At 37.0% G+C, this 25929-nt stretch overlaps 1 protein-coding gene across 1 annotated transcript; it reads right to left on the bottom strand.

Moving 5' to 3' along the window:
* Nucleotides 1-1847: 1847 nt before the first annotated feature.
* On the bottom strand, nucleotides 1848-17679 carry LOC143845473 (ribosome biogenesis regulatory protein homolog). Its single transcript, XM_077353834.1, has 8 exons — nucleotides 17520-17679; nucleotides 10760-10910; nucleotides 8383-8434; nucleotides 8117-8245; nucleotides 3356-3473; nucleotides 2526-2709; nucleotides 2301-2414; nucleotides 1848-2195 (listed from the first exon to the last, which is right to left on the bottom strand). The coding sequence occupies exons 1-8, from the start codon at nucleotides 17603-17605 to the stop codon at nucleotides 2064-2066; spliced, it is 966 nt and encodes a 321-aa protein (XP_077209949.1). The 5' UTR covers nucleotides 17606-17679; the 3' UTR covers nucleotides 1848-2063.
* Nucleotides 17680-25929: the final 8250 nt, after the last annotated feature.

Below are 25929 nucleotides of genomic sequence, written 5' to 3'. Positions count from 1 at the left end.
GTCCGAAATTTTGTATGAGATAAAATATTACTTTATTTGATTTCATTGGATTTCGTCCGAAATTTCAGTTTTGGTGAGGACCAAAACACATTCCGAACTTCAAATTTGAAACTAAGGCTACAGGTATTATTAAAAAAAGTAATCTCACCGATCTCGGTCAACCGTGGTTCTCGGTCGACCGTCAATAGCGTACTGGATTTTTTTTAAATTTTCAACCCAGTGTAGTTGCGGTAGACCACGGTTCTTGGTCAACCGAGAAACGCTCGATCTACTGTCAGACATTGTTTTTTTGCCTCTTTTGGGATTTCCATTTTTCCTGTACTCTGGGTGCCTCATAGTTTCTCATTTCAAAACTCAGAACTGATATGATCTATTCATGTGTCGTTCTTGCCATAAATTTCTAAAACAAATGGCTGATGTTATAGAAAATAAGCAGCAGTGAATCAAAATCTTACCAAACTTGTAAGTAATTCGTGTGTTGAAGCAAAAATCCGACGAAAGTGAACAACTAGCAGGAGCAAGATCCACGCCCAACCAGTCATGAAATGTTGCTTGCCTTTCTTGAAGAGTTCAAATGCAAATTGATATGGCTGAGCGAGGAGACGCCCAACACTTCGTGTTCAAACATTTATTCCTTGCCAAACAAGGACAAACGTTGAGGAACGTGAAGATAAAAGCTGTGAAAAACAGCTTGCAAATCCTTCTTCCAACGACAAAGAAACAAGCCCTAATTCATCATGTTCATTAAAAACCAAGTAAAAGAGAGAACAAGGGGCTTTATATCTTAGCCGTAATACAAAATTTACTCCCTAAACAACCCCTAATGATGAAAATGATATGGGAGGACAACTAAAACACAAGAGTAAACCTACGTGCACCAAGAAGTCATCAATGACTGATGTGTTGGAAAGATATGTTCATGCGTCACGAGCCCCATTCCTATGCTGATAATTAATACTCTCTAATTTCTAATAATATAAAATTCCAGTAATATAACACAATAGAGCACCTTGCTATGAAACATTGTTTAAAGTATTTACATGTGAACATTAATGTTGTTCAAAGTACATACTACAAAACGTTGAAACATTCTTTAGCGGTCATGACTATAGTGTGATAGTAGGAGTGGCACCAATGGGAAGTGCAAGCAATGAGAGTCCCACCCTATCACTCTATCAGTGGCACTAGATTACCGGGTTTTCTTTTACTAGATAAGCAGGTATAAAATCATATGCACCAAACAGGAAAAAAGGGGCAAAGAGTCGGACGAAGGAAGCGCCATAGAGAGATTAGGACGGGATGATGGCCAATACCTAAATTATAATTAATACTCTAATAATTTATATAAATTGCGACCACCGGCCATATTAATTATTAGCGCCTCTTACTTCAATAGGAAGCGACCTCATATTAATAAAATGTGATACCCTCAATATAGCTTAGTGGACCCAATATTTAATTGATCGGAATTTTTTAGATAGCCCCTGCTTTGACCCAAAATCATGCTGATGCAAATAGATGGTTGCAGAAGAAAATAAATGGCTTGAACTATGATAAACACTATTCATGTGAAAACACACGTTTGTATGTCTAAATATTTACGAGGCAAAAATAGAGCACGAGATAAAAAAAAATAAAAATAAAAATAAAAATGGTATTTTATAGCTATGAAGAAAGCTAAATCTACAAGGTATAAAAGAACTATAGAGAAATTTAATTTAGGACATATTTACATTTACACGGGGGGGGGGGGGGGGGGGGGGGGGGGGGGGGTGGGGGGTGTATAAACAACCCAGGGGTTTCCATTTATTTGATTTCCTTTGATATTAAAGATTCTGGACCCACGATATAAATGGCAGCTATGCACCAAAAATCTTCCTTGTTAGACAAATCCTTACATTGAAGTGGAGTCTTCTTCCTTACCATAAGGGTACAAACATCATATTTAAAGAAGAAAAAAACAAGAAGTTACATGCCCTATCTCTATTTCCAGCAACTTGAATTGCTGAAATAACGCATAAGATCTATAATGTATAAGCTCACCTTACATCTAATCTCATTTACTAATGACCCTTTTTCTTTGAAGACTTTTTCAGAGATTTTGTTTTTGGCTTTAACTTACTTGAGGTCGAAGAACCAGACTCCTTCGCCTTTCTTCGCTGCTTCTCACTCTTTACATTGAACATGGTAACAGCCTGTTTTGCAACAAAAAAAAAAAACAATAATAATACAAATTATGGAATAGTGAAATATTAAAACCAACCAGAGACAAGAAGAAAATTAAATAAATTTAAGATTGCCTTGTCGACATCAAGTATCTCGTGGGAGTTCTTGGAAATTAGCTTGTTCAAGATCTTTTCAGTTTGATGCTGCTCCTGTGTACCCATTCCTTTTCCTTCCACAACGGGGAGGAACTAAGCAGAGATAAAAGAAGGAAAAAATTAATAACCCAACTACTTACTTTGTGATGGAGATATATGTTAAAAGTATGTCGAATAATATTAGTATGGTATCGACGAGCCAACCTTACGGTACTTGCCGGGATGCTTAGCAGGTTTTTCTCCTGGAAGTTTCTTGTCAAATTTCCCACCACTTGCGGTTGCAGTTGCCGCCATCCCAGCTACATTCTCTAGTTCATCTTTACTCGCTTTCTTTGGCACAGTTTGGGTTCCTGTTATGGGCAATGCTGTTGCTACAAGTTGGACATGACTGCGAGAAAATATTGCCTAATCAATATTAATCTTGAAGTCTCTTAAATCCATGTAAGAAAATATTGGACATGTATGCGGTGTGATGCAATAATATTTAATATGATGATACAAAGTTAGATCGCACAAGTGCGAGATACGGAAAATTTTACTTGGATAAATAGGAGGACATTATAACCATGCTCACATGGATCAGCAAGTCATTTTTTTTAAAGGGAAATGACATGAAGGGACACTAGTGTCAGGTTGTCGCAAACAGCATTCCTAATATTGTCATGTGCACCTAAAAGGTGTATATCTGTCATTTTATCAAAGGTATAGATGCATTTTTTTTTCATTAAAAAGGTCATTAATGTATAGTTGGGTAAGTGGCATAATAGGAAGATCTGTTAGGAAGCTTCCTGATGCGGGCATGTTTTCCTAGAACCCATCTTTTTTGAAATACGGAGTCCCCACTGTATAAACCAGCTGAGGTCAATATGGAAAAAGAAATAATGCGGCAAAAAACAATATGGAAATAAAAAATACTTTAGATAATCACAAGATAATAATGAGAGAATTAGCCTGAATGGTTAGAAATATTTCATAGGCTGGATAAATAAGAGATAAAATTATTCTGGAAAATAAAAAGAAGGTAAAAAGACAACCTCGGCAAAGCATCAACTTTTGCAGCTTGCTTCAGATTCTGCAACCGATTCTTTTCTTGCTTTTCAACTCGTTTCATCTTTTCATTTTTTCTCTTGCTAAAAGGATCTTCTCCAGGCTCTGCAAGTGCCAATTGTAGAGGAAACTAAATGACAATATTAAAAAACGATGTGCAACAACAGAGCATATTGTTAGCTAATCCATAGATTTGAAGCATGTAAATTAATCAAGGGTGGCATTTGTTTGAAGCATATTAGTTAATCCAACAAAGAAAGTATCAATGAATTATCCAATTCCAGTATCGGTACAACATATGTCGAAAAAGAAACCATAGGCCCATGCAAGTATCTGCATCTGGGTATCAGAGGCTGTACTAACTCAACTCAACTCAACTCAACTAAGTCTTTGTCTCAAACTAGTTGAGGTCGGCTAATGAATCCTTTAGAAAATTTTCACGAAGAAAGTGAAAGAATCTACCCAACTCAAATTGACTAAGTCTAATCCTGACACTAGTTAGATTCGTCTACATGGATCATTTTCTTCCATTCTCTCCTATCCAATGTCATGTTCTCTGTTATGTTCCTAGCCCTCAAGTCTTTCTTCACTGTTTCTACCCAAGATTTTTTCGGTCTGCCCCTACCTCTTTTTACTCCATCAACTTGGCACGAGTCACTTCTTCTCACTGGAGCATCCAAAGGCCTACGTTGGATATGCCCAAACCATCTTAAGCGGTGCTCTCTCATCTTCTCCTCAATTGGTGTCACCCCCACCTTTTTACAGATGTCTTCATTTTTAATTCTATCTAACCTTGTGTGGCCGCACATCCATCTAAGCATTCGCATCACCGCTACACTCGATCTTATGCACATGCTGCTTCTTGGTGGCCTAACATTTTGAGCCGTATAGCATGGCTGGCTTCACAGCTGTCCTATAAAACTTTCCCTTCAACTTCATAGGTACTTTACGGTCGCATAGAACTCATAAAGCATGGTTCCACTTCAACCAACCTGCTCTTATTATGTGGTTAACATCCTCTTCAATCTCTCCTTCCTTATGTAGGATTGAACCAAGATAGCGAAAGATATCCCTCTTAGGTACCTCCTGTCCAATCATATTTACTACATCCTCGCCCTGCCTCTTTTCATTACTAAAGTTGCACTCCCTATACTCCGTCTTCGTCCTACTCAGTCTAAAACCTTTGGATTCCAACGTAGTTCTCCATAACTCTAACTTAGCATTAACTCCTACTTTGGTTTCGTCAATTAATAATGTGCCATCTGCAAATAACATACAACATGGCACCTCATCCTGGATACCCTTTGTAAGTTCAACTATAACTAGCGTAAAAAGATAAGGGCTTAGAGTTGATCCTTGGTGCAATCCTACACTAAATGTGCCATCCGTAGTTCTGAAACTGGTTGCTTCCATTGTCGATCGTCCGGGCATGAAGCCAAACTGATTCTCTGACCCCTTAGTCTCTTTTCTTAGTCTATGCTACTTGACAAAATTGGCCAAGTAAAACTCGGGAAAAAATCCTGAAATATAGGAAAAAGTAAAACCTATGGCGTTTGAATTAAATGTTTAGATGGGTAATAGGATGTCTCCCAAGTGAAACAGCCATCAACATATCACAAACGAAAAACAAATAGAGACAAGAAAATCAGTCCGTCCCATGTTTATTAAACCCCAAAACTGAAGCCGACTTGCTGCTTCCTTTATCAATCAGTCTGTACGATCTTTGTATCCTCCCTATCCGCTCCATCTATTGAATTAAATGTTTCATTATAAGAACTGTCTCATTGAACCATTTCTTGAACTTCACTAGACTGACTTCTGTATTATTGATTTATATGCCTATTTAAATGATGTTATTTCTAAGTGAAATTCTGAACTTTTGATCATCGTTTAGCTACTGAGTGGTAAGTTCACCCTCATTATGATGAATTTTTCAGAGTGACCGTCGAGCTAGAACATGTTGATCTTTTGAAGGAGAACATGGTTGTAGAAGTTTGTGTCCTTTTTGAGTTACTACTGAAAACAGGGTATGTAAACTTTTACCACTGGTTATATATACATCGATTTGGCTCTGATTGTATGTATGTATGTATGGTTTTTTCTAGATAATGAATTTTTTTATTAACAACCATATGTATGACCTACGATAGTCACACCTTGAAATTTGAACACAACTGGGTTTTGAGGTGTAACATGGAGTAATGTAGTCTTTTTGTTATAAAGTCACAGAATTTAAATGAGTAACTCATAAAAGTGGGGCCCATCAAGTATTACCAAAATTTTAAGTTCTTTCTTATTAGAGTCCTACTGTGATATGAATCCAGATAAGCTTGAGGTTCTCTTGGGACCTGTAGCTGACATCTTATAATAAAATCTCAGCCCAACCTGATGTACGGATCTGGATCTACAATTGGATCAGTTCCTAGGTCAAATAAAAACCTACAAAATTTATGGAGTGCCCCGATTTGATCTTCACATGATCAAGGTTTCAAATTTCGGTTTCGGAATGCGTTTCGGTCCTCACCCAAACTGAAATTTCAGCCGAAATTTCGAAATTTCGGTTTCTTAATCAAACGACGGTTGAAATCGAACGAAATCAAGCAACGGCTATTTTATCTCCTACAAAATTTCGACCGAAATTTCGGGATAATATTAAATAATTATCATAAATCGAGATTTTTGGTGAAATCTCTTGAATTTCGGACGAAATTTCGGTTAAATTTCAAAATTTCGGCCGAAATAAACTACTATTTTGGGTTTTATCAATTTCGAAGAAACCCGAAATTTCGGATTTCTGTCAAAATTTAAAACCTTGCACATGATCCCACTGATTCCAGATTTTGATACTGTGATTCAATAAAGGTTCTCTACCACATATCCAAACTTTGAAGAGATACAGCCGTCGATCTTCTCTGATACTTCATGCCAGTTTCAAAAAATAGGCACTTCTCTCAACTCAACTAAGCCTTTGTCCCAAACTGGTTGGGGCCAGCTAGTGAATCTTTTAGAAAATTTTCATGAAGAAGGTGAAAGGATTTATCCGGCTCAAATTGACTAAGTCTAATCCTGACACTAGTTGGGTTCGTCTACGTGGATCATTTTCTTCCATTCTATCATATCCAAGGTCATGTTCTCTATTATGTTCCTAGCCCTCGAGTCTTTCCTCACTATTTCTACCCAAGTTGTTTCGGTCTGCCCTACCTCTATTTACTCCATCAACTTGGCACGAGTCACTTCTTCTCACTGGAGCATCTAAAGGCCTACGTTGGATATGCCCAAACAATCTTAAGCGGTGCTCTCTCATCTTCTCCTCAATTGGTGCCACCCCAACTTTTTACGGATTTCTTCATTTTTAATTCGATCTAACCTTGTGCGGCACTTTTCTAAATACGAAAAAATTTCCAACATAATTTCCTGAAAATTCATTGGCACTTTTCTAAATACGAAAAATTTCCAACATAATTTTCGGAAAATTCCTAGATTGGATCCCATCTAGTCACACTTGAGAATCAATTCCTCTCTTTTCCAACGCTCCATTCCATCCCTTCCATGAATCTTTCCTACATCAGCTTGGTATCAGATCCACGATATCTTGTTTTCATCCATATTAAGCCCTACACAAAAAACAAGTAGCAGATAATTAATATATCAAATCACACTTAACAATTCAACATTTCCACCCCACTGTTAATGTGGATTAGTCTTCTGTAGGATAGGGAAAGCATCCGGGACTATTAGCTGGTTCCTGCCCCATTCAATACTCTTCGAATCTCTCTAGGTTAAGCAACTAGGTTGAACAATCAATCTTGAATCTACAGGCACAGGAGATTCATTCGGGGTCTCAACTAGCTGCCATGTACAGATAATTAAAATATCAAATCAGCAGACTTCACCTCTACTCAAAAACTTGGACTCAGACGAGAACTCAACCAAGATTAAAATGGAGCCGACTTGGACGAATCAATAGTTGAAGCAGTCAAATTCTCATCAACTTAATTGAGACAAAAGGAGATTTTGATTGGCTTGATAGAGCAAAACTCGGACTGGGACAAGAACTCAGCCAAGGTAAAAGGGAGTCAACGTGGATGAGTTGATGACAAACAGTGCCCTTCACCTAACTATTTACCACTAGTTATGATTAAGCAATTGCTGCTAACACAACTGGCTACCTAGATTCTAGGTGACTGGATTAGCCTGTGAGCTTAGGCAATCGCCTAAGGCTAGAAAGCCTTGGCGATAGACCTTGGGTTGGTGCCTAGGTGACTTGCTATTATCAATTCGGGTTAGGTGAAGTCTTATTTTTGGCATTTTGGATACACAGGGTTGATCTCTGAACAAACAATGAGAACGATTTATATATAAAAAAGAGAGGGAGCTCTAGTTACCAACTTTTTAAATATTGAGCATGTGAGCTTAACACTTTCCACATTGCTTTTGTATTGGCACAGTGGCACTAATAAGATTCTATACAAATTACACTAGAAGGGAAAAAGAATATTATACAACAGAGAGCATGGAAATACTAGAAGGCAATATCAACACGTTAAGATCATCAACTAACAAAACATATTGGTTTCACCTGTTTATTCTTTTTCTTTTGACTTGAACAAGAAAAGAGCATTTATTTTCTTCCATTTTTCTCCCATATACACCATTTCTAAAAGTAAGCACAGATGTGCAATTACAATTTTTGTGCGAAATGCAATTATAACATGACAGAAAAGAAAATCCATGGTTAAAACCATTACCATCAGACATTTTAGCTTCAATGATTGGCACATCTTTATCATCATTCACACGATCATATCCGTGACGACGCTTCCAAGCACCAGTTTGTTCATCATATACAATCTTATCTTTTTTTTGCTTCTTTATTCCTGCAAGGAGTTTCCATAAAAACCCAGTATGTAAAATATAAAGGATCAACAAAATACTCACAAATAAATAACCCATTGCATAATTCAATATTCTATTGGGCTCTACTGCATGACAAGAATAGTTTGGGATAATTAACCTTTCTTTTTAGCAAATTCTTCCCATTTTGTAGGAGGTTTAGGCCTTGGAATCTGAAAAGATAAAATGTTAAAAATGGCAATCGTGATTTTACACATAACAAAAGGAGTTGGGAACTAAAATTTTGACTACAAGTTTAAGCGGTATATGTACAAGTAAAACTCTATAAAAAAAAGATGTTCATAAACCCACAAATCACTTTAAGAGCTCAACCAACTCAACTTTATATTGCCAAACCCAGCTCCGGTAAACAAACGCAGATTTGCTTAAAATTTGGCGTTAGGTTTCTAATTACCCAGAAATCAAGACATAAGGTTTTTGAGCCGAGACCGAGTTTTTTAATATTTGTTCTAAGTTCAAGTTTATGAAGAGCATTGATCGAGATAAAGCATTCAACAATATACCGCATGCCACTCATTCTTAAAAGCATTCAACTGAAATCAAGATTACGAAGTCACACATTTAAAATCAAGATAAAGCATTCAACTGTACATCACACAAAAATAAAATCGTGCCACTCTTCTTTTTTCTTGAATGATAAAATTGTGCCAATCATTCTGCCAATGAATAACATAAGTTTCAACATAAGCTATGTTGAACAAAGGACTTGTGAAACAATGATCGGGAATGAAGAAAAGCAGACACCAATTCCATTTCTTTTAGTTCCATTTATGTTCTCAAGTGTAGTACACTTACAAAAGCAATGGTGTAGAGTAAATTTTGAAATGGGAGCAGTTTTTTTTTTTTGAATGGTAGCCAATTTTATTGCAAACGAAGAAGACCGAGAGGTCGATGACATGGGAGCAGTTGATTGGCCAGAGTTTGTCACAAAGGTTATTTTAAGTCCTCGAAATAAAACAGTTATCTGATATCATAATATGGTAAGCAAAAACAGACGTAGTAATATTTTTTTGAAATAATTAATTGCATTTCAGCAAAGGAAAAACATAATGGAATAGAACGAGCTGTCCTTACACAACCAGCAGTACACCATCAGAAACACACACAAAAAATTACACAATAGGGAATACATCACTAATTACTAGGCCGCTTCCACCAAGTCATTGCTTGGCTAGGGTGTCTGCCTTCGAGATAGCTGACTTCCATTGGTGTTTTAGCTGTGGCTTGATTACTTTACACAGGTCCAAAATTTCCAATATTATGTAGGCCAACTTCGACAGCCCACCGATGCCCCCTTTAGCCCATGAGATCACCACTTTCGAGTCTCCTTTAAAAATGAAATCACCGCCAAAGCAAACTCCTTCAAATGCAGGATTCTTACATGCTTTTCAAGACCATGAGGAAAACAGAGGTAAAAGACCAACAAATAAAAGTTGTCGGAAAGCAGAATCACGTGTTTAATTAACATTCTAGAACTTTTGGTGTCGAAGTGATAGAGAACCTGGGGATAGAAGCAGTAAAAATGATTCCAAGAATTAAATGCAAGTGAATCAGAGTATCAGATTCAATGTGAAACATGAACTTCCCACAGTTTCATCTTTGGGAGGCCTTCAGACCCTAATCTTTAGGAATTTTTCTTGTTAGCAAAACCAATAACAAGAGGATAAATGGAAGCAAGTGAACTTGTAATATTAAGTCCAATGAGATTGTGGTGTCGCTGAGCTTTTATTGGTAAAGGCTTTTGTTCAAAGTATGGATTGAATCTCACATTGACCAGCACGTTATAACCAACTCTTTGAACTCCTTTTGTTGAATCATATCTCCTAAAAGCAAGGTTTTAAATTTCAGTATCGGCCTTCATGGAAATCAAAATATTTTGGTTTTTCGGCCAAAATCTTGTGAAATTCGATGGAAATATTTTGATTCCTCTTAAATTTCGGTGGAAATCTTGCAAAAAGGTTGTACCCCTACCATTCAAAAAAAAAAAGGATGTAACCCTAGTGAAAACAAAATTCCCATTGAAATTTCGGCTAAATTTCAGATTGAATGTGAATTTCATTTCGGCTTCAACCGAAACAGACACATTTCGACCGAAATTTTAAACCATGACTAAAAGCACTATACAGCGGCATCGAAAACTTGTGTTTCCTGCGGATATAAAACTCCCACTATTTATCTAAGCTTGTGTTTCCTGGATATATAAAACTCCTAATATTATATTTTTCTTCCATATATAATTTGTATGGATGGTAGGTTTGATGGTTGCTATCTATGAGCAGGGAAGGGACTTCTATCCTGACAGCTAGAAAATATTAAAAGACTTGCATAGAAATAAATGCGAAACTAATCTCAATTACGAAAAGAAAAAGGGAGGGCAAGTGAAAAACAAAATGAACCAAAGAATGACAACCTTCATAATGATAATGTACCATGAGAAACTATAAAGTTGTAGAACAACATAAAAAGAAAAGGCTTACATGTTTCTCCCTGGGCAACCTTCTGGTTGGCTGAGGCAATTGAACAAGAGGGCCGTCAGGGTCGGCAGTTGATGGCAAGTTGAAAAGAGCATCGGCAATTGCCTGAACAAGCTCAGTACCCTTTTCTACGCATTCCTTCACCAGCTCATCCCTAAATAAATCCAAAAAGACCACAATAAGCTCCCTTCTAACTTTCAGAAGAATTTCTAAATAAACCAAACCCCAAACAATATCAACACAATTTTGTTTCACGGTTTTACCATTTGGCGTAAGACCTAACGTTATGGTGACCATGGTTTTAAATTTCGGATTTCAGTGAGGACAGAAACCGAAACGTACCGAAACCGAAATTCTCGAAATTTACCAAATTTCGTTTGAAATTTCGGAAATTTCATTTCGTCGAAATTTGTGTTAAAATAATAATTTTTTATTCCGTTACAGAATTTCAAACGAAATTACCGAAATTTCGCAATTTTAATTTCGGTCGAAATTTCACCCTAAAAAATAGCAGTTTCGAGATCGAATACCAAATTTCACCCGAAATTTCGGGATTTCGGCTAAATTTCAGTTTCAGATAAGTCCGCAATTTTAGCTGAAACTGAAATTTAAAACCATGATGGTGACAACTGTGGGAGTATCTGCTACTGTACTTAATCCAAGAATTTCTCTGTTACAATGTAGTAGTTAAAATTGTTTTGCTATAGGTAGCTTTCATGATAACTTGTTTTGCGGGTTGCTTTTAGGATTAACTGTAGCTTGTTAGGAATCACTATTCTTGAGGTGCTTTGAGTTTATAAAAATGGTAGATGATGGCAGAGAAAGCACAAAGAAATTATAGTTTCTTTTCGGTTGTGAATGGATCTTCTTTGATCAGTAAGTGATGCTTATGAAATATAACAGAAAAAAAGTATATGTTCCCATAAAGACACATAGAAAATCATGGTGACACAATTTTTGTGTTTCCATGGGGTTCTAGAGGAGCCCTTCATAAATTTTAGTTTCCTATTCACTTGAAATTCAAAGGGTTCGTTTTTCTTTTTGATAGATAAATGATTAGCTTCTAGTTCTAAGTGTACTAAAAAGACAAGACTTATACATAGATCTGTTGTCAAAGCTCCCTCTTAGGTCTTTGATCGAATTTCCTTTGGGAAAACAGAAATGAGGAAAAGGCAAGTTCAAGGCACAGTGACCTAATTTTCAGGAACAAGAAAAAAAAGACAGAACAATCTCAATGAACTCAAGTTTTATCTAGCCTGCAACCACTAATTGTTTTTTTCTATTTTACGAATCATAACAAAATGCTTCATTAGAACAGAAGCAGCCAAAAAACTACAAAGGGGGCACATTTCCCCACAGATATAATCATATAAGATTTTATTAGCAATAATGATCCCCATTAACAGTAATAACCCTGCTACTTCATTAACCTCTCTACTCGTCCACGGCCAAAGGTGATATCTTTCCCTCTACATAAATCAAGAATCTAAAAAATATATATACTACATAGAAATCCCAAGACAAGTGATGTATGAAACAATTCAAGGCTGCTTTGAACATAGCATTATGTTGCATATCATAAGCGGTTTAGCGCCTCAGTAAGTGGTCATATCTTTCCCTATACATATTATATATGTGTGATTAACTGTGATCTGTAAGCATGTTATATATGTGCGATTCCAAGTAGTTGCACACTGAGAAATAGGCCTATATATGCATCTAGATTGAAAGGATTGAATAAAGCTGCCCCTACATTGAAAAGGATTGAAGAGAGAAGCCCCTAAAAGAGTCACACAGCCATTCTATTTGAAAGGGATGAGGAAAGGATCAATGGCAGTTCATTGCAAAAGATATTATGTACCTGAAGCAAAAATGAGAACCAAGATTCTACAATTCTTCCTAGTTCATTCCACAAGGACCAATATGTTTCTGGCCTTATCAAAATGTTTACCAAATTTTAAGGGAAGTTCATTGTAGTTAATGCTGCTGGTTGAATATTGAATGCTTACTTTTGTGACTTAATTGATCCATTTACAGCAATAATTACAGCAAAATTCTTTAGTAAGAATGCTCTTAAATTCCATAGGCAATATTAAAGATGTTTCCACAAGCTAATGTTAGGAAGAAGAGATCTCTTAAACTTCATAGGTAATATTAAAGATGTTTCCACAAACCGATTTTTTTTTTTAATGGTTTTCCACAAGACAAAGTTAGGAAGAAAACATTCATTTGAAGGAATGACACCAAACAGAAATACTATGTATCATTACTAAACAGATGGATGGATAAAAGCATTGTCTAAAAATTCACTGTGTCAATCCTCGACTCGCCCAGGTCGAATCCCTTTAACTCTGGTGGAGTTCCCATCCGAATCTGAGTTTTTTCCTACAAAGTCAATCAAAAGTCCTTTGACTCACACAAGTTAAAGAAAAATTGACTGCATCAATCATTGACTTGTCCGAGTCGACCCCCATTTACCTTGGACGAGTTCTCATCCAAGACCGAATTTGGAAACAATGGATAAAAGTGATTAGTGCTTACGAAAGTGTAATGGTTTATGCCTTTACCTCTAGCAAGCCAAAAATATTGATATAGTTGTTACCATTGGCAAAATGGGAGTACAATGATACCTATTGCTCCACTCTAATAACACTATGAACTGTCCAAAGTCAACCTCCAACTATCATGTCATGTATCCCCAATTTTATAGCTATTGGCAAGTTCGAATTAGAGCTAAAAGTAAAAGCTAGAGATGATATCTTGGATATGATGGAAGATAACTTCAATGCAATCCAGTATTGAATGATGCAACAAGAAATCAAGGCCAAGTTGATTAGAAACTATGATTTGTGGACACGGACACGGATGTCTCGTGTCGACACGGACACGAAGTGCCGAACATGGCAAACCCCCAGAATTTATAAACGGGGACATGGCTAAACTACAAAGTATATATAATCATGATTTGTAGATATAGATTTGTGTGTGGAGTTTCGACACGGATACGAGTTTTCTGACATGGGAAACATCTAAAAATCTAAAAATGGTGATACATACGTACATATAAAACTACTTATTACTATCATAATTTGTAACAATATAAATATGGTATTTATTCAACAAACTAAACTCAACTCAACTCAACTACGCCTTTGTCCCAAACTAGTTGGGGTCGGCTAATAAATCCTTTAGAAAATTTTCATGAAGAAGGTGAGAGGATCTACCCGGTTCAAAAATGACTAAGTCTAATCCTGACACTATTTGGGTCCGTGTACATGGATCATTTTCTTCCATTCTCTCCTACGCAAGGTCATGTTCTCTGTTATTTTCCTAGCCATCAAGTCTTTCCTCACTGTCTCTACCCAAGTTGTTTTCGGTCTGCCCCTACCTCTTTTTACTCCATCAACTTGGCACGAGTCACTTCTTCTCACTTGAGCATCCAAAAACCTACGTTAGATATTCCCAAACCATCTTAAGTGGTGCCCTCTCATCTTCTCCTCAATTGGTGCCATCCCCACCTTTTTACGGACGGATGTCTTCATTTATCTAAGCATTCGCATCTCCGCTACACTCATCTCATTGACATGTTGCTTCTTGGTGGCCCAACATTCTGAGCCGTACAGCATGGATGGCCTCACAGTTGTCTTATAAAACTTTTCCTTCAACTTGGTAGGTATTTTACGGTCGCACAGAACTCCTGAAGCATGCTTCCACTTCAACCAACCTGCTCTTATTATGTGGTTAACTGTTCTTCAATCCCACCTTCTTTATTATCTAACAAACTAATAAATCTAAAAATTAATCAACTATAATCTAAAATAAATATGAGATAATCAAATAATAACACATTCATCAATTTAATCTAGTACTCTTCCATCTCCAATATACAACGAGAAAGGGAGACCAATATGATACAATGAATATATTATTGGAATTAGAGTTTGTTTATAACAGCAAATTAGTAATGGCACCTGTAAGTCAATCATAGTGTTGCATCACATAGTAGATCTTGTTTTATCCTACTTTAGAACTATGACATAGCCTTGTACCTTAGTGATATCCAAGTAAGGTACAACTGGCCTTATCGGAACATATTGATGGTTTTTCTGTTCTAGATTGGCCATTATGCATATCTTTTGAAAGGGATATTGCCGAAAGAATTCATATTTTATTTTTCCCCTACATTATGCCATAGCCTTGTACCTTCGTGATATCCAAGGGGTAAAAATCTGAGAAAGTATAAGCATGAGATCGCCGATGCTGTTGGGTATTAAGGGTGCAACTCGGGTCGGGGTGGGTTGGGTTGAGGCCAACCCGAACCAACCCAAGGAACCCTTTTTTCCAACCCGAACCCAACCCGACGAGGTTCAACCCGACCTAAGGGACCCTTTTTTCCAACCCGAACCCTACCCGAGTTCAACCCGACCCAACCTGACCCGAGTTCGACCCGACCCGACCCGACCCGAATTTTTAAGCTTGGAAAAAAAGTTGATAAAAAATGTTGGGTTGAACTGGGGTCGGGTTGCCCAAACCCTCAATCCGAACCCGACCCGAACTCAACCCAGGTTGGGAAAACTCAACCCAAACCTGAACCTCACCCGAACTCTACCCGACTCTTTTTCGGGTTGAACCTGACCCGAGTTGCACCCCTATTGGGTATTGAAAAGTTTTGGGTGCCTGTCTTTTTAACTCACTGAAGGTGCACGGCCCTGAAATCACTTATATATCTGAAAAGATGAAAGTACCAGATGGATTTTCAATATCATCTCTATGGCTGAAATATTTTAATACTATCCACTATCCACAAATATCCAACAAATGATGTGAATAGTCACCCTTAATAACAAACAAGGTGGCGAAAAATAGAATACAGGTGCAAACTCATCACACCCTGTAGCCCTGCTTAAGGGCTTCGAAGTCTACAGTCCATAAGTAGAAACTCCCATTAGATGTGTGTAAGCCAGAAGACCCTTAAAATGCCTCTTAATGGAATGTGTCACCTACGCCATGGCTCCTAATGTGGCCATGGCCTTGACGAAATCTCGTAGGAGACATTTGTGCCCTATACTTGTTTCTGCAGATATTCTTGTACAATGTTGAAGAAAAATATATAGACACAAATCATGTGTCAACATTTCCAAATACATTGATTTATGCATTTAGAACTGCTCCATCCTACACACTATGAGATCATAAAACTACAAACTTCTAAATTAAAAAAAAACACATTATTTAATAAAAAAAAATATAGCATCACGAAGAGAGAGAAGATTTGAAACCACTGTTCAAAAATCCAATTACCCAGGATTCATATAAATCTTACTCTCAAAGATTATGAATCATCCTCAATGCACCGAGATAAAACCCATTACAACAAACCTTATAAGTGATAGATTGTATTGCATTCCCCAAGATAATACTCGAGAAAAAAATACCATTAACCAACCAGGTTCAAAACCCCCAAGAGAACAAGTCTCTACATCAGGCCAGGTTACTTTTTCAAAATAGAGAAAGTGCCCTGCAAAAAATATTAAAACCACCCTTCTCCATAAAATTAGTTCCCTTCCATAACTCAAATTCCCAGTTAGATAACCACCTTCCTCACTATATAGAACTATTAGGGGCTGTTTGGATACGCGGATTTTAGAATCCAGGTTTTTAGTTTGAAAACAGTGTAAAAGAGGGTTAGAGACAAGAGAAGAAGAGGACCAGCCGTCGTTTTTGACTCATTTTTTACTTCTCCCCCTTCTTTCCATCAGCAAGAGAGTAGCAGATCCTCCCATATTTCCAGGTTTTAGAAATCATAGGATGTAGGAGAGATTTTTAAAACCTAATTTTCTTGCTTAAAATCCAAGAAACCCTGCCAGGACAGCATCCAGCAGCTTGATTCATACCCTCTTTTACACTGTTTTTAAACTAAAAACCTGGATTCTAAAATCCGCGTATCCAAACGGCCTCTTAGAGTTACCTGTAGATCTAATGTTTTCAATAGAGCAGTTACTTTCAATTGGAATCCCAAACACCTAACATGCCTAAACAGTAAACACCTAATTTGCAAGATGTAGTTTTCTAAAAGGTGGCATCACTACCCCACATAACTATGACTCACATACATGTAACTGAAAAAAAATCCCTATTAAAGTAGCTAGAGGTCCAACAATATGTGTGGTAACAAACAACACTATGATCCACTTTTCATAAGAGTGTACAAAGCTCAACTTCTTGCGCAAGTTCATTCGGTTTCCATCATGGGGGGTCTCTTAGCATTGTAAGTGATAATTTGTAGCCATAATTATAATCATTAAACTTTGCTTAAAATTATAAGGGGTCTCTTAGCATTGTAGGCGGTAATTTGTAACCATAATTATAATAATTAAACTTTGCTTAAAATTGTACCGTCGACTAAAATAACTCAAAATCGTAATCATCTCAAAAGATTCATTACGAGACACAAACACACACACACACACAGAGAACAGAACATTAACCCAAATTTAAACCAAAATCCCCACATTAGAAGGAAAAAAATAGATTCCTTGTAACCCATCATAAAAAAAACAAAAACCCAAAAACCAAGCATCAAAAACCATTGATAAACACTTAACAACAAATCAAACGAATTCAGAAAACCCAAAAACTGTGACGAACGATTTCCAGAGCAGTAAAAGTACATAAAAACTTCGAAATAAGAGGGGAAAAAACAGACAAAGGTTTCACAGAAAGAAAGGGAATGGAAGACAAAGGGCGGTGAAGAAAACCGAACCTGGTTGAGGGTATTGATGGAAAATGGTGATTTGGGTCGAATGCCATGAGATTGCCGAGGTCGATCTCATATTTCCCAGCCTCCATCTCTTTAACTCTCTCTCGAAAGAAAGGGAAAGGGAAAATAGAAGCGATGCGAGGGAAAGACTAAGCAAGCTAGGGCTCTTTGGTCGCGTGCTCTCTCCCTCTCTCCGTTACGGTCCTGAGTGGGGCCCACTAGGTAGGGCACTGGATGGGACCTAGGCACCCAGCCTGGTACGGGGACAAATTTACTTCCATTAGCTCTAGTGCTTTTGATGTATTGGTAACGTACCTAACATTTGGTATTAAAGCAGCCACTACATCCCATGTTTGAGTTGTGGAAGAGGCAATTTGTGGTACCTGGAAAGGCCTACCTGGTAAAAAGCAAGAGTGAAAGGTGTAAGAGTGAAGTTGACATAGAGTGGGCCACAGTTGTCACAGAATGGGCCGCTGCGGTGTATTGGTAATGGAAAAATTGATTTGTCCCCTAAAATTCTATATTTTTTAGGGAAAATTCTAAAAAAAAAAATGTGATTTTTATCTGAAAATCTCAAAAAAGGGTTGAGTTAAAATCTCAAAAAGGGGTGAAACGCATCCCAATGAGTGTTTTAAGACCAAAATGCCCTTGTGTTGGTTTTCCCTCCAAGAAAGTAAGCAACGGATCCCAATGCATTTCACCTAACATTTTTACCTTTTTACCTTCTTCTTCCCCACACCAAAATGCAACTCCATTGTCTGTTGTAAAATTCTATTGAAATTCCATTGCAGAGAGGTGAAACTCCCCTCCTAAAATCTAAATTTTATTGGATCGCTTTACTTTTCTTTGGCTATGAAACCTAAGCTTCTCTGGTAGGTTCATTGTGATACTTTTGCATAGGTTTAACATGTTCCTTACAATGCTATGGTGTATTTGTCATCACCTTGTTTATTTGTTAGGAATTTGTTATGGTTTTGTTAGGCATTTGTTATTATCATCATCATCTCTACAATGCTATGGTGTATTGTCAAGATCTCTGTATCTCTCTATTGCCCACTATGTTTCTATTTAGAGTAAACCCAGACGAAACTCATGTCTATACAATTAAAACCAGTATTTAACTGTGTAGAAGCAATATTTTGTTCTCGGAACCACTATTGATAACTGGGAACCAGTATTTAAACACTCAGAAGCACCAATTATACCTATGAACCATTATTTACCACTATGAAGTGGCTTCGAGGTATAAATAGTGGTTCCAAGGTATAAATAGTGGTTCCAGAGTAGAAATTTTGCGTCACACAATCTAATAGTACTTCATTGAGTGTCAAAGTTGCACTGAATTTATGAACAATGGGTTAAATAGTTGTCTAAACAGTCAGATCTTATGGTGGTTCATAGTTTAGATGGCCTAATACTTGTTCCGAGAGTTTAAATTGCAAGATTGAAAAAGTTATGCTGTCAAAACCACTATAAAAAGTGAGAATCACTGTATTTATAGGGTTTTAAACACTCATAACCACTCATTATACCTAGGAACCATTATTTACAACCATGTAGTGGTTCCGAGGTATAAATAGTGGTTCCAAGGTATAAATAGTGATTCCAGAGTAGAAATATTGTTTTATACAATCTAATAGTACTTCATTGGGTGTCAAAGTTGCAATGAATTTATGAACAATGGGTTAATTAAATAGTTGTCTAAACGGTCAAATCTTATGGTGGTTCATAGTTTAGATGGCCTAATACTTATTCCGAGAGTTTAAATTGTCAGATTGAAAAAGTTGTGTAGTCAAAACCACTATAAAAAGTGAGAATCACTGTATTTATAGGGTTTTAAACACTCAGAACCACTAATTATACCTAGGAACCACTAATTATACCTAGGAACCACTATTTAGAAGTATGTAGTGGTTCCAAAGTATAAATAGCAGATCCAAGATATAAATAGTGGTTCCAGAGTAGAATTATACCTAGGAACCACTAATTATACCTAGGAACCACTTTTGGTACCTATTTGTTAATATGATAAAAAGGTCGACCTCCATCAAAGCTTTTCGAACCTGTTTGACCAGATGGTGAAAAGGTCGACCTATGAAGGTTTTTTGGTACCTGTGTTCTCCGGAAGGTGAAAAGGTTGACTTGCAGGTCGACTGGTATTCGTATTTAGTACCTGTTTGAGCAGATGGTAAAAAGGTCGACCTGCAGGTCGACCGAATACATTTATTTTTGGAAGTAGATGCTGACATGATCCAATTGGGGGGGGGGGATATCCAATTGAGAGGGCCATGGTTATGACCATTACACTATCCAAGCATGCATACACAGGTGCAAGCCAATTACATGAACCTGTACAATGACAAGATCTGTCATGCATGAACCAATACAATATAAGAACCAACAACACAAGTAAAAGCCATCCAACATCTGTCATCTAATACAAATCAACATTTGCCATGCATCAACCATCCACAATATGCCATCCAATTAGAATATTCCAATACAAATTAATTACAAGCATCCACAACAATTTTACAAATCCATTTACATCCTACACGGTAACTCTCCCATATACCCCCTGCAACATTTTGGATAACAGAGACACTCTCATAGCCATAATATCTGGCTGGCTGAAATCAAAAGTCGCGTCACGGGCGAGGTACTCCATTTCCTTCAAAACGAACAACCTACATTCGTTTCTGCAAAATAGGAAGAGTATTCAAAAGTAAGAAACACAATGTCGACCTACCAATAACAGTTAATTCCATGCTACATCACCTGTGCTACAAAACAGCAAGATCACATGCTTCATAGTGGACCTAATCGATTCTTCCTCATTTGAGAACATTTCATCATTTATTACCTCTAAAATATGTTCAACGGTGGCTGTTGGAGTCCCGAACCTCCATCCATCAACAATGGCCGTGCTATCCCAAACTACTTTCGACCTCTCGCCTCTCATACTTAAACCTAAAATTTTCGCTACATCACTAGCTAGAAACGGAACCAAAATGCCACCTATTTTGAATGCTTTCCATTTGGTTCCCATGATTTCACCAATGACGTCAAAATCTTCTTGTGCAACTCAACACCTCCAAGGCGTAGTAGTAAATCTCGAAACAAGGTTTTACTTATCAAATTTCTATGTGTCTCCCCTAAGTGAAACACCTCAACGCCCTCGTGAAAGCGGGAAGGACAACATCTAGATGTAACATAGTTTGCCTGCAAATGGATCATGAAAACATTAACAGTTGAAGTGGTACCTTTAAGAGATTCAAATGGAAAAAGAAAAAGTTCATCACCATGAGAGGAGCTGCAGATGGAATACCAACTTCCAGCCCTTATCTGCAGAATAAAGGGAAAACCAGAATTAGTGCCTTCAACCACATTATATATCCACTACTAAATGGAAGATTGCCTTCAACCAAATTTACTGCTTTCATCTTTAAAAAACTCTTATATATGTAACAAATATTACTTTGAGATACTTGGAAACACAGTTACAACCCTTGGAACAAATATTCAACTAATTACTGGTTCCAACAGTCTTAAACTCTTTCAATCTTAGAAATAGTTATTCTAAGATTACTGGGAAACACAATTACTGGTTTCAATGGTTCTAAACTCTTAAACATCTCAAACTTATTGGTTTGAGGGCCTTGGAACCAGAGTTAGAACCCTTGAAATAAACAAGAGGGGGGGTGAATTGATTTTAACACTAAATTAGCCCTTTTGAAAATTAATTATGAACCCTAATTTGAATTTTCTTCTCTAGATTAAATTTTTGGTTAGTTCAAATGAGATTAGAAACAAATGAAATTCCAAACCAAGAACAATAATGAAAGTGCTAGAAAAGAAAAGAGCACACCGATATATAGTGGTTCGGGCAAAGCCCTACTCCACTCTTCTTAAGATTGTCCTTAAGGTTTTCCACTAAGCGAGACCTCCACGATGCCCGGCTCCGAGGCGGTTACACTTCCAAGGGGTATTAAATAAGGATGCCCTTACACCTTTACAACGACTCTCCTTCTTCGCCGAGTTCTAAGCGATTGTTCTCTAGGGAATTAAGATAAGATGCCCTTACACCTTTTACAAGAATAAGAAGAGAGATAGCTTGGCTTCTTCTTGAAAGTTTGATGCTCTTTGTAGTCCCTTGATTGCTCTTCATTGATGGTTGCAAGTGAAAGCTCTAAACCCAAACTCAATAGATTTGCAAGTACAAGGCAAGTTTGGAAAAATCAAAATCTTAAGCTTGAAAGGGTTGCAAGTTTGCTTGAATGCTTAAGGAAGTTTTTCAAAAATCAAGAGAGAGGAAATAATCCTCTAGATGTTGTATAAATAGTCTCTCCTCAAAATATGACCGTTTAGGGGTGGGAATAACAAAAAACACAAATTAATTCAAATCCCAACGGCTATATTTTGGTCTGTCGCGAGGTTCTCGGAGTTTCGAGAACCATTCTCGGAGCTCCGAGAGAACGGCCAGAAGAAGAAAATATTCTACTGGACCATTTCTCGGAGTTCCGAGAAAATTTCTTGAAGTTCCGAGAAAATGGCCAGAAGCTACTGGACCATTTCTCGGAGCTCCGAGGGAACTCTCGGAGTTCTGAGAAAAATCTCGGAGTTCCGAGAAGCCTAAAAATCAGCATATTTTGAGTTTTTATTGCTTGTTTGATTTTTGGCTGTTGGAACTCAACTCCTATGATAATTTTGGAATGTTTATGAGGGTCCCAACATGTTGGTCCAGCACATAACCATTCACTAAACCTTTAAAGTTCTTTAAGTGTTTTTGAAAGCTATTTTTAAAACACTTTGCCTTGACTTGAAAATCTAAAGAGAATGGATGTACAATGATACCTATGCAACATTCAATTTCTCTTTAGTCTTGGTCTTCAATTGATCTTCCATTTTGTGTATGCTTGCTTGAGAGATAATGTAAGCTTCACTTAGCTCCTTTGACTCTTGTTGGGTACATCTTCAAGCATGACCATGTAGTGTGTTGGTTTCATCAATGTTCAATCCTATCTTAAACACAACACTTCAGAGCAAATTGATTAGTATTCAATAACACAATCAATTATGTTTAGAATCATCAAAATAAGATAGGAGAGTAGACCCTTGGGCTTACAATCTCCCCTTTTTTATGATGACAAACAAAATTGATTATGAGGTGTGTGTGGAGTGACATAGTAGGCAAGTGAATGCTAGAACTCCCCCTCAATATATGCACATAGATAAATTATAACAGTTAAAAGCATATGGTGCATATAGTCAATTGAATAGATAATCAATTTCAAACTTCTCCCCCTTTTGTTATCGACAGAAAGGGTGAACTAAAATGTATAGCAATTTTGGAGTAAATGAGAATTGAGTTAGGTACTCCCCCTAAATCAATGCTTATGGTATAAAAAATATTTAGCTAAATAATGCACATATACCTGTTCATGAACGAGATGTTGACATAAGTCAAATTGTTAAGTATTTTAATTAAAGTGAAGGTACCTCTCCAACTTAGAAAACTAAGAAGGCTAAGAGTACCAATTGAGTGATTTTTAAGATTAATATTTGACATCTCATTCATGCAGATACTACCAAACAAGGATGATATATATAGAAATACTATATAGATAAGCTGGTGAAAGACACAAAGTATTTATTTGGCAATTTCTTTGACTTGATCAGCACTCGAAATGTTTAAGGCACTTCGGATATAACAAATTCTATCATCACTAAGGGGTTTTGTAAAGATATCCGCCAATTGATCCTCAGTGTTGATATATTTTAAGCAAATATCCCCTTTTTGTGAGTGATCTCTAATGAAGTGGTGCCTAATCTCAATATGTTTTGTTCTTGAGTGTTGTATGGGGTTCTTTGTTAAGCTTATAGCACTAGTATTGTTACATTGGATGAGAATATTTTCCATTTTAATTGCATAGTCCATCAATGTGGTTTTCATCCATAGGACTTGTGCACAACAAGCTCCAGCTGCCACATATTCTGCTTCTGTTGTGGACAAGGCTACTGAGTTTTGTTTCTTGCTAAACCATGAAACAAGTGATTTTCCCAAGAATTCACAAGTCCCACTAGTGCTTTTCCTATCCACTCTACATCCAGCAAATTCTGCATCTGAATATCTAATGAGAGTGAAGGCAGATGATCTTTCATACCATAGTCCTAGACTTTGGGTTCCTCTTAAGTACTTGAAGATCTTCTTGACCGCCGATAGGTGAGACTCTTTTGGATCCGATTGAAATCGAGCACAGAGACAGACAGTAAACATAATGTCTGGTCTGCTGGCTGTCAAATAGAGTAAGCTACCTATCATACCCCTATACATCTTTTGGTCCACAGATTTGCCAAATTCATCCATTTCTAGCTTAGCAGTTGTACTAATGGGAATTCTTGATGTCTTACTGTTATCCATGCCATACTTCTTTAATAACTCTTTTGTATATTTTTCTTGATTTAAAAATATCCCATTTTGATATTGTTTAATTTGGAGTCCTAAGAAGTAGGTTAACTCACCCATCATGCTCATTTCACATTCATTTTTCATTAGAGTTGCAAATTCATCACACATTTTTTGATTAGTTGAGCCACAGATGGTGTCATCCACATAAATTTGTACAAGGAGGATATCTTGATTTTCTCTTTTGATAAATAAAGTTTTATCCACCTTTCCCATCTCAAATCCTTTTTTTCACTAGGAAAGTGCAAAGCCTCTCATACCAAGCTCTATGAGCTTGCTTTAATCCATATAAAGCTTTATCAAGCCTGAAGACATGATTTGGATGTTTGTAGTCCTCAAAACCTGGAGGTTGCTCAACATACACTTCCTCTTGGATATAGCCATTTAGGAAGGCACTTTTGACATCTATTTGATAGAGTTTAAATCCTTTGTGAGATGCATATGCCAAGAGTATCTTAATGGCTTCCATACGGGCAACAGGAGCAAATGTCTCATCATAGTCTATTCCCTCCTCCTGATTGTACCCTTGGGCTACAAGCCTAGCTTTGTTTCTAGTGATAATTCCATTTTCATCCAACTTGTTTCTATACACCCATCTCGTGCCAATGACTGGATGATCACTAGGTCTAGGCACTAGCCTCCACACCTTGTTCCTTTCGAATTGACTCAACTCTTCTTGCATAGCCATCAACCAATATTCATTCTTTTCGGCTTCCTTGATGGTTTTAGGTTCTAATTCGGATAGGAACGCCAAATTGTTACTCACACTATGATAGTATGATCTAGTTCTTACTGGTGATGTGGCATCACCTAAAATTTGGGATTCATGATGATCTACCAATATTCTCCTATCCCTAGGTAATGAGTCATCATCTTCATTTTCTACTTCCTCACTAGGTAATGTATGACTTGTAGATGCATGAGGAGGAGCACTTAACTTAGGTAAGAGATGTTCATTAGGTTCATCCTCATCATGTGTCATTTCTTGAGGTGTTGGCTCTCTCTCATCAAATGTCACATGCATGGATTCTTCTCCAACTAAGGTTCTTCTATTAAATACTCTATATGCTTTGCTATGTGAAGAATACCCTAAGAATATGCCATCATCCGATTTCTTATCAAATTTGTGTAGGCTATCTTTAATGTTCAAGATATAGCATTTACAACCAAACACTCTAAAATAACTTATATTTAGTTTCAAGTTTTTCCAAAGCTCATAAGGTGTTTTCTTAGAAATTGGCCTTAAATATACCCTGTTTATGATATAGCATGCGGTGTTAACCGCTTCCGCCCAAAAATATCTAGGGAGATCATTTTCATGCAACATAGTTCTAGCCATTTCTTGGAGGGTTCGGTTCTTTCTTTCTACAACCCCATTTTGTTGAGGTGTTCTAGGTGCGGAAAAATTATGTTTGATGCCATGTTCATTACAGTAAGTGTCAAAATGTACATTTTCAAATTCCGTTCCATGGTCACTTCTAATGTAAGATATGGCAATACCCTTTTCATTTTGTATTTGATTACAGAATTTAAGGAAATTTTCATATGTTTCATCTTTATGTGCTAAAAATATGACCCATGTAAATCGTGAGTAGTCATCCACGATGATAAACACGTACCTTTTTCCACCTAAGCTACTTGTCTTCATTGGTCCAAAAAGGTCAATATGAAGTAGTTGCAAGGGGTAGGTGGTTGAAATCATATTTTTAGGGGCAAATGAGCTTTTTAATTGTTTTCCTAATTGACAAGTTCTACAAATGTGATCTTTGGTGTATTTGAACTTAGGCAATCCTTTAACAATTTCTTTTGAGGAGAGGGTCGAAATGAGATCCATTCCGGCATGACCCAACCTCCTATGCCACAACCAAGAGTCTTCACTAATGGCATTAAGACAAGTCACATTTTGGAATCTAAGATCATCTAGTCCAATAGTGTAAATGTTATTGT

The sequence above is a fragment of the Tasmannia lanceolata genome, unplaced genomic scaffold (assembly GCF_043159265.1).
Source record: "Tasmannia lanceolata isolate RefF3 unplaced genomic scaffold, GAP_Taslan_0.1 ptg000015l, whole genome shotgun sequence".
Taxonomy (NCBI): domain Eukaryota; kingdom Viridiplantae; phylum Streptophyta; class Magnoliopsida; order Canellales; family Winteraceae; genus Tasmannia; species Tasmannia lanceolata.
Note: the sequence above shows the minus strand (reverse complement) of the source record. Positions and strands in the feature narration are given on the sequence as shown.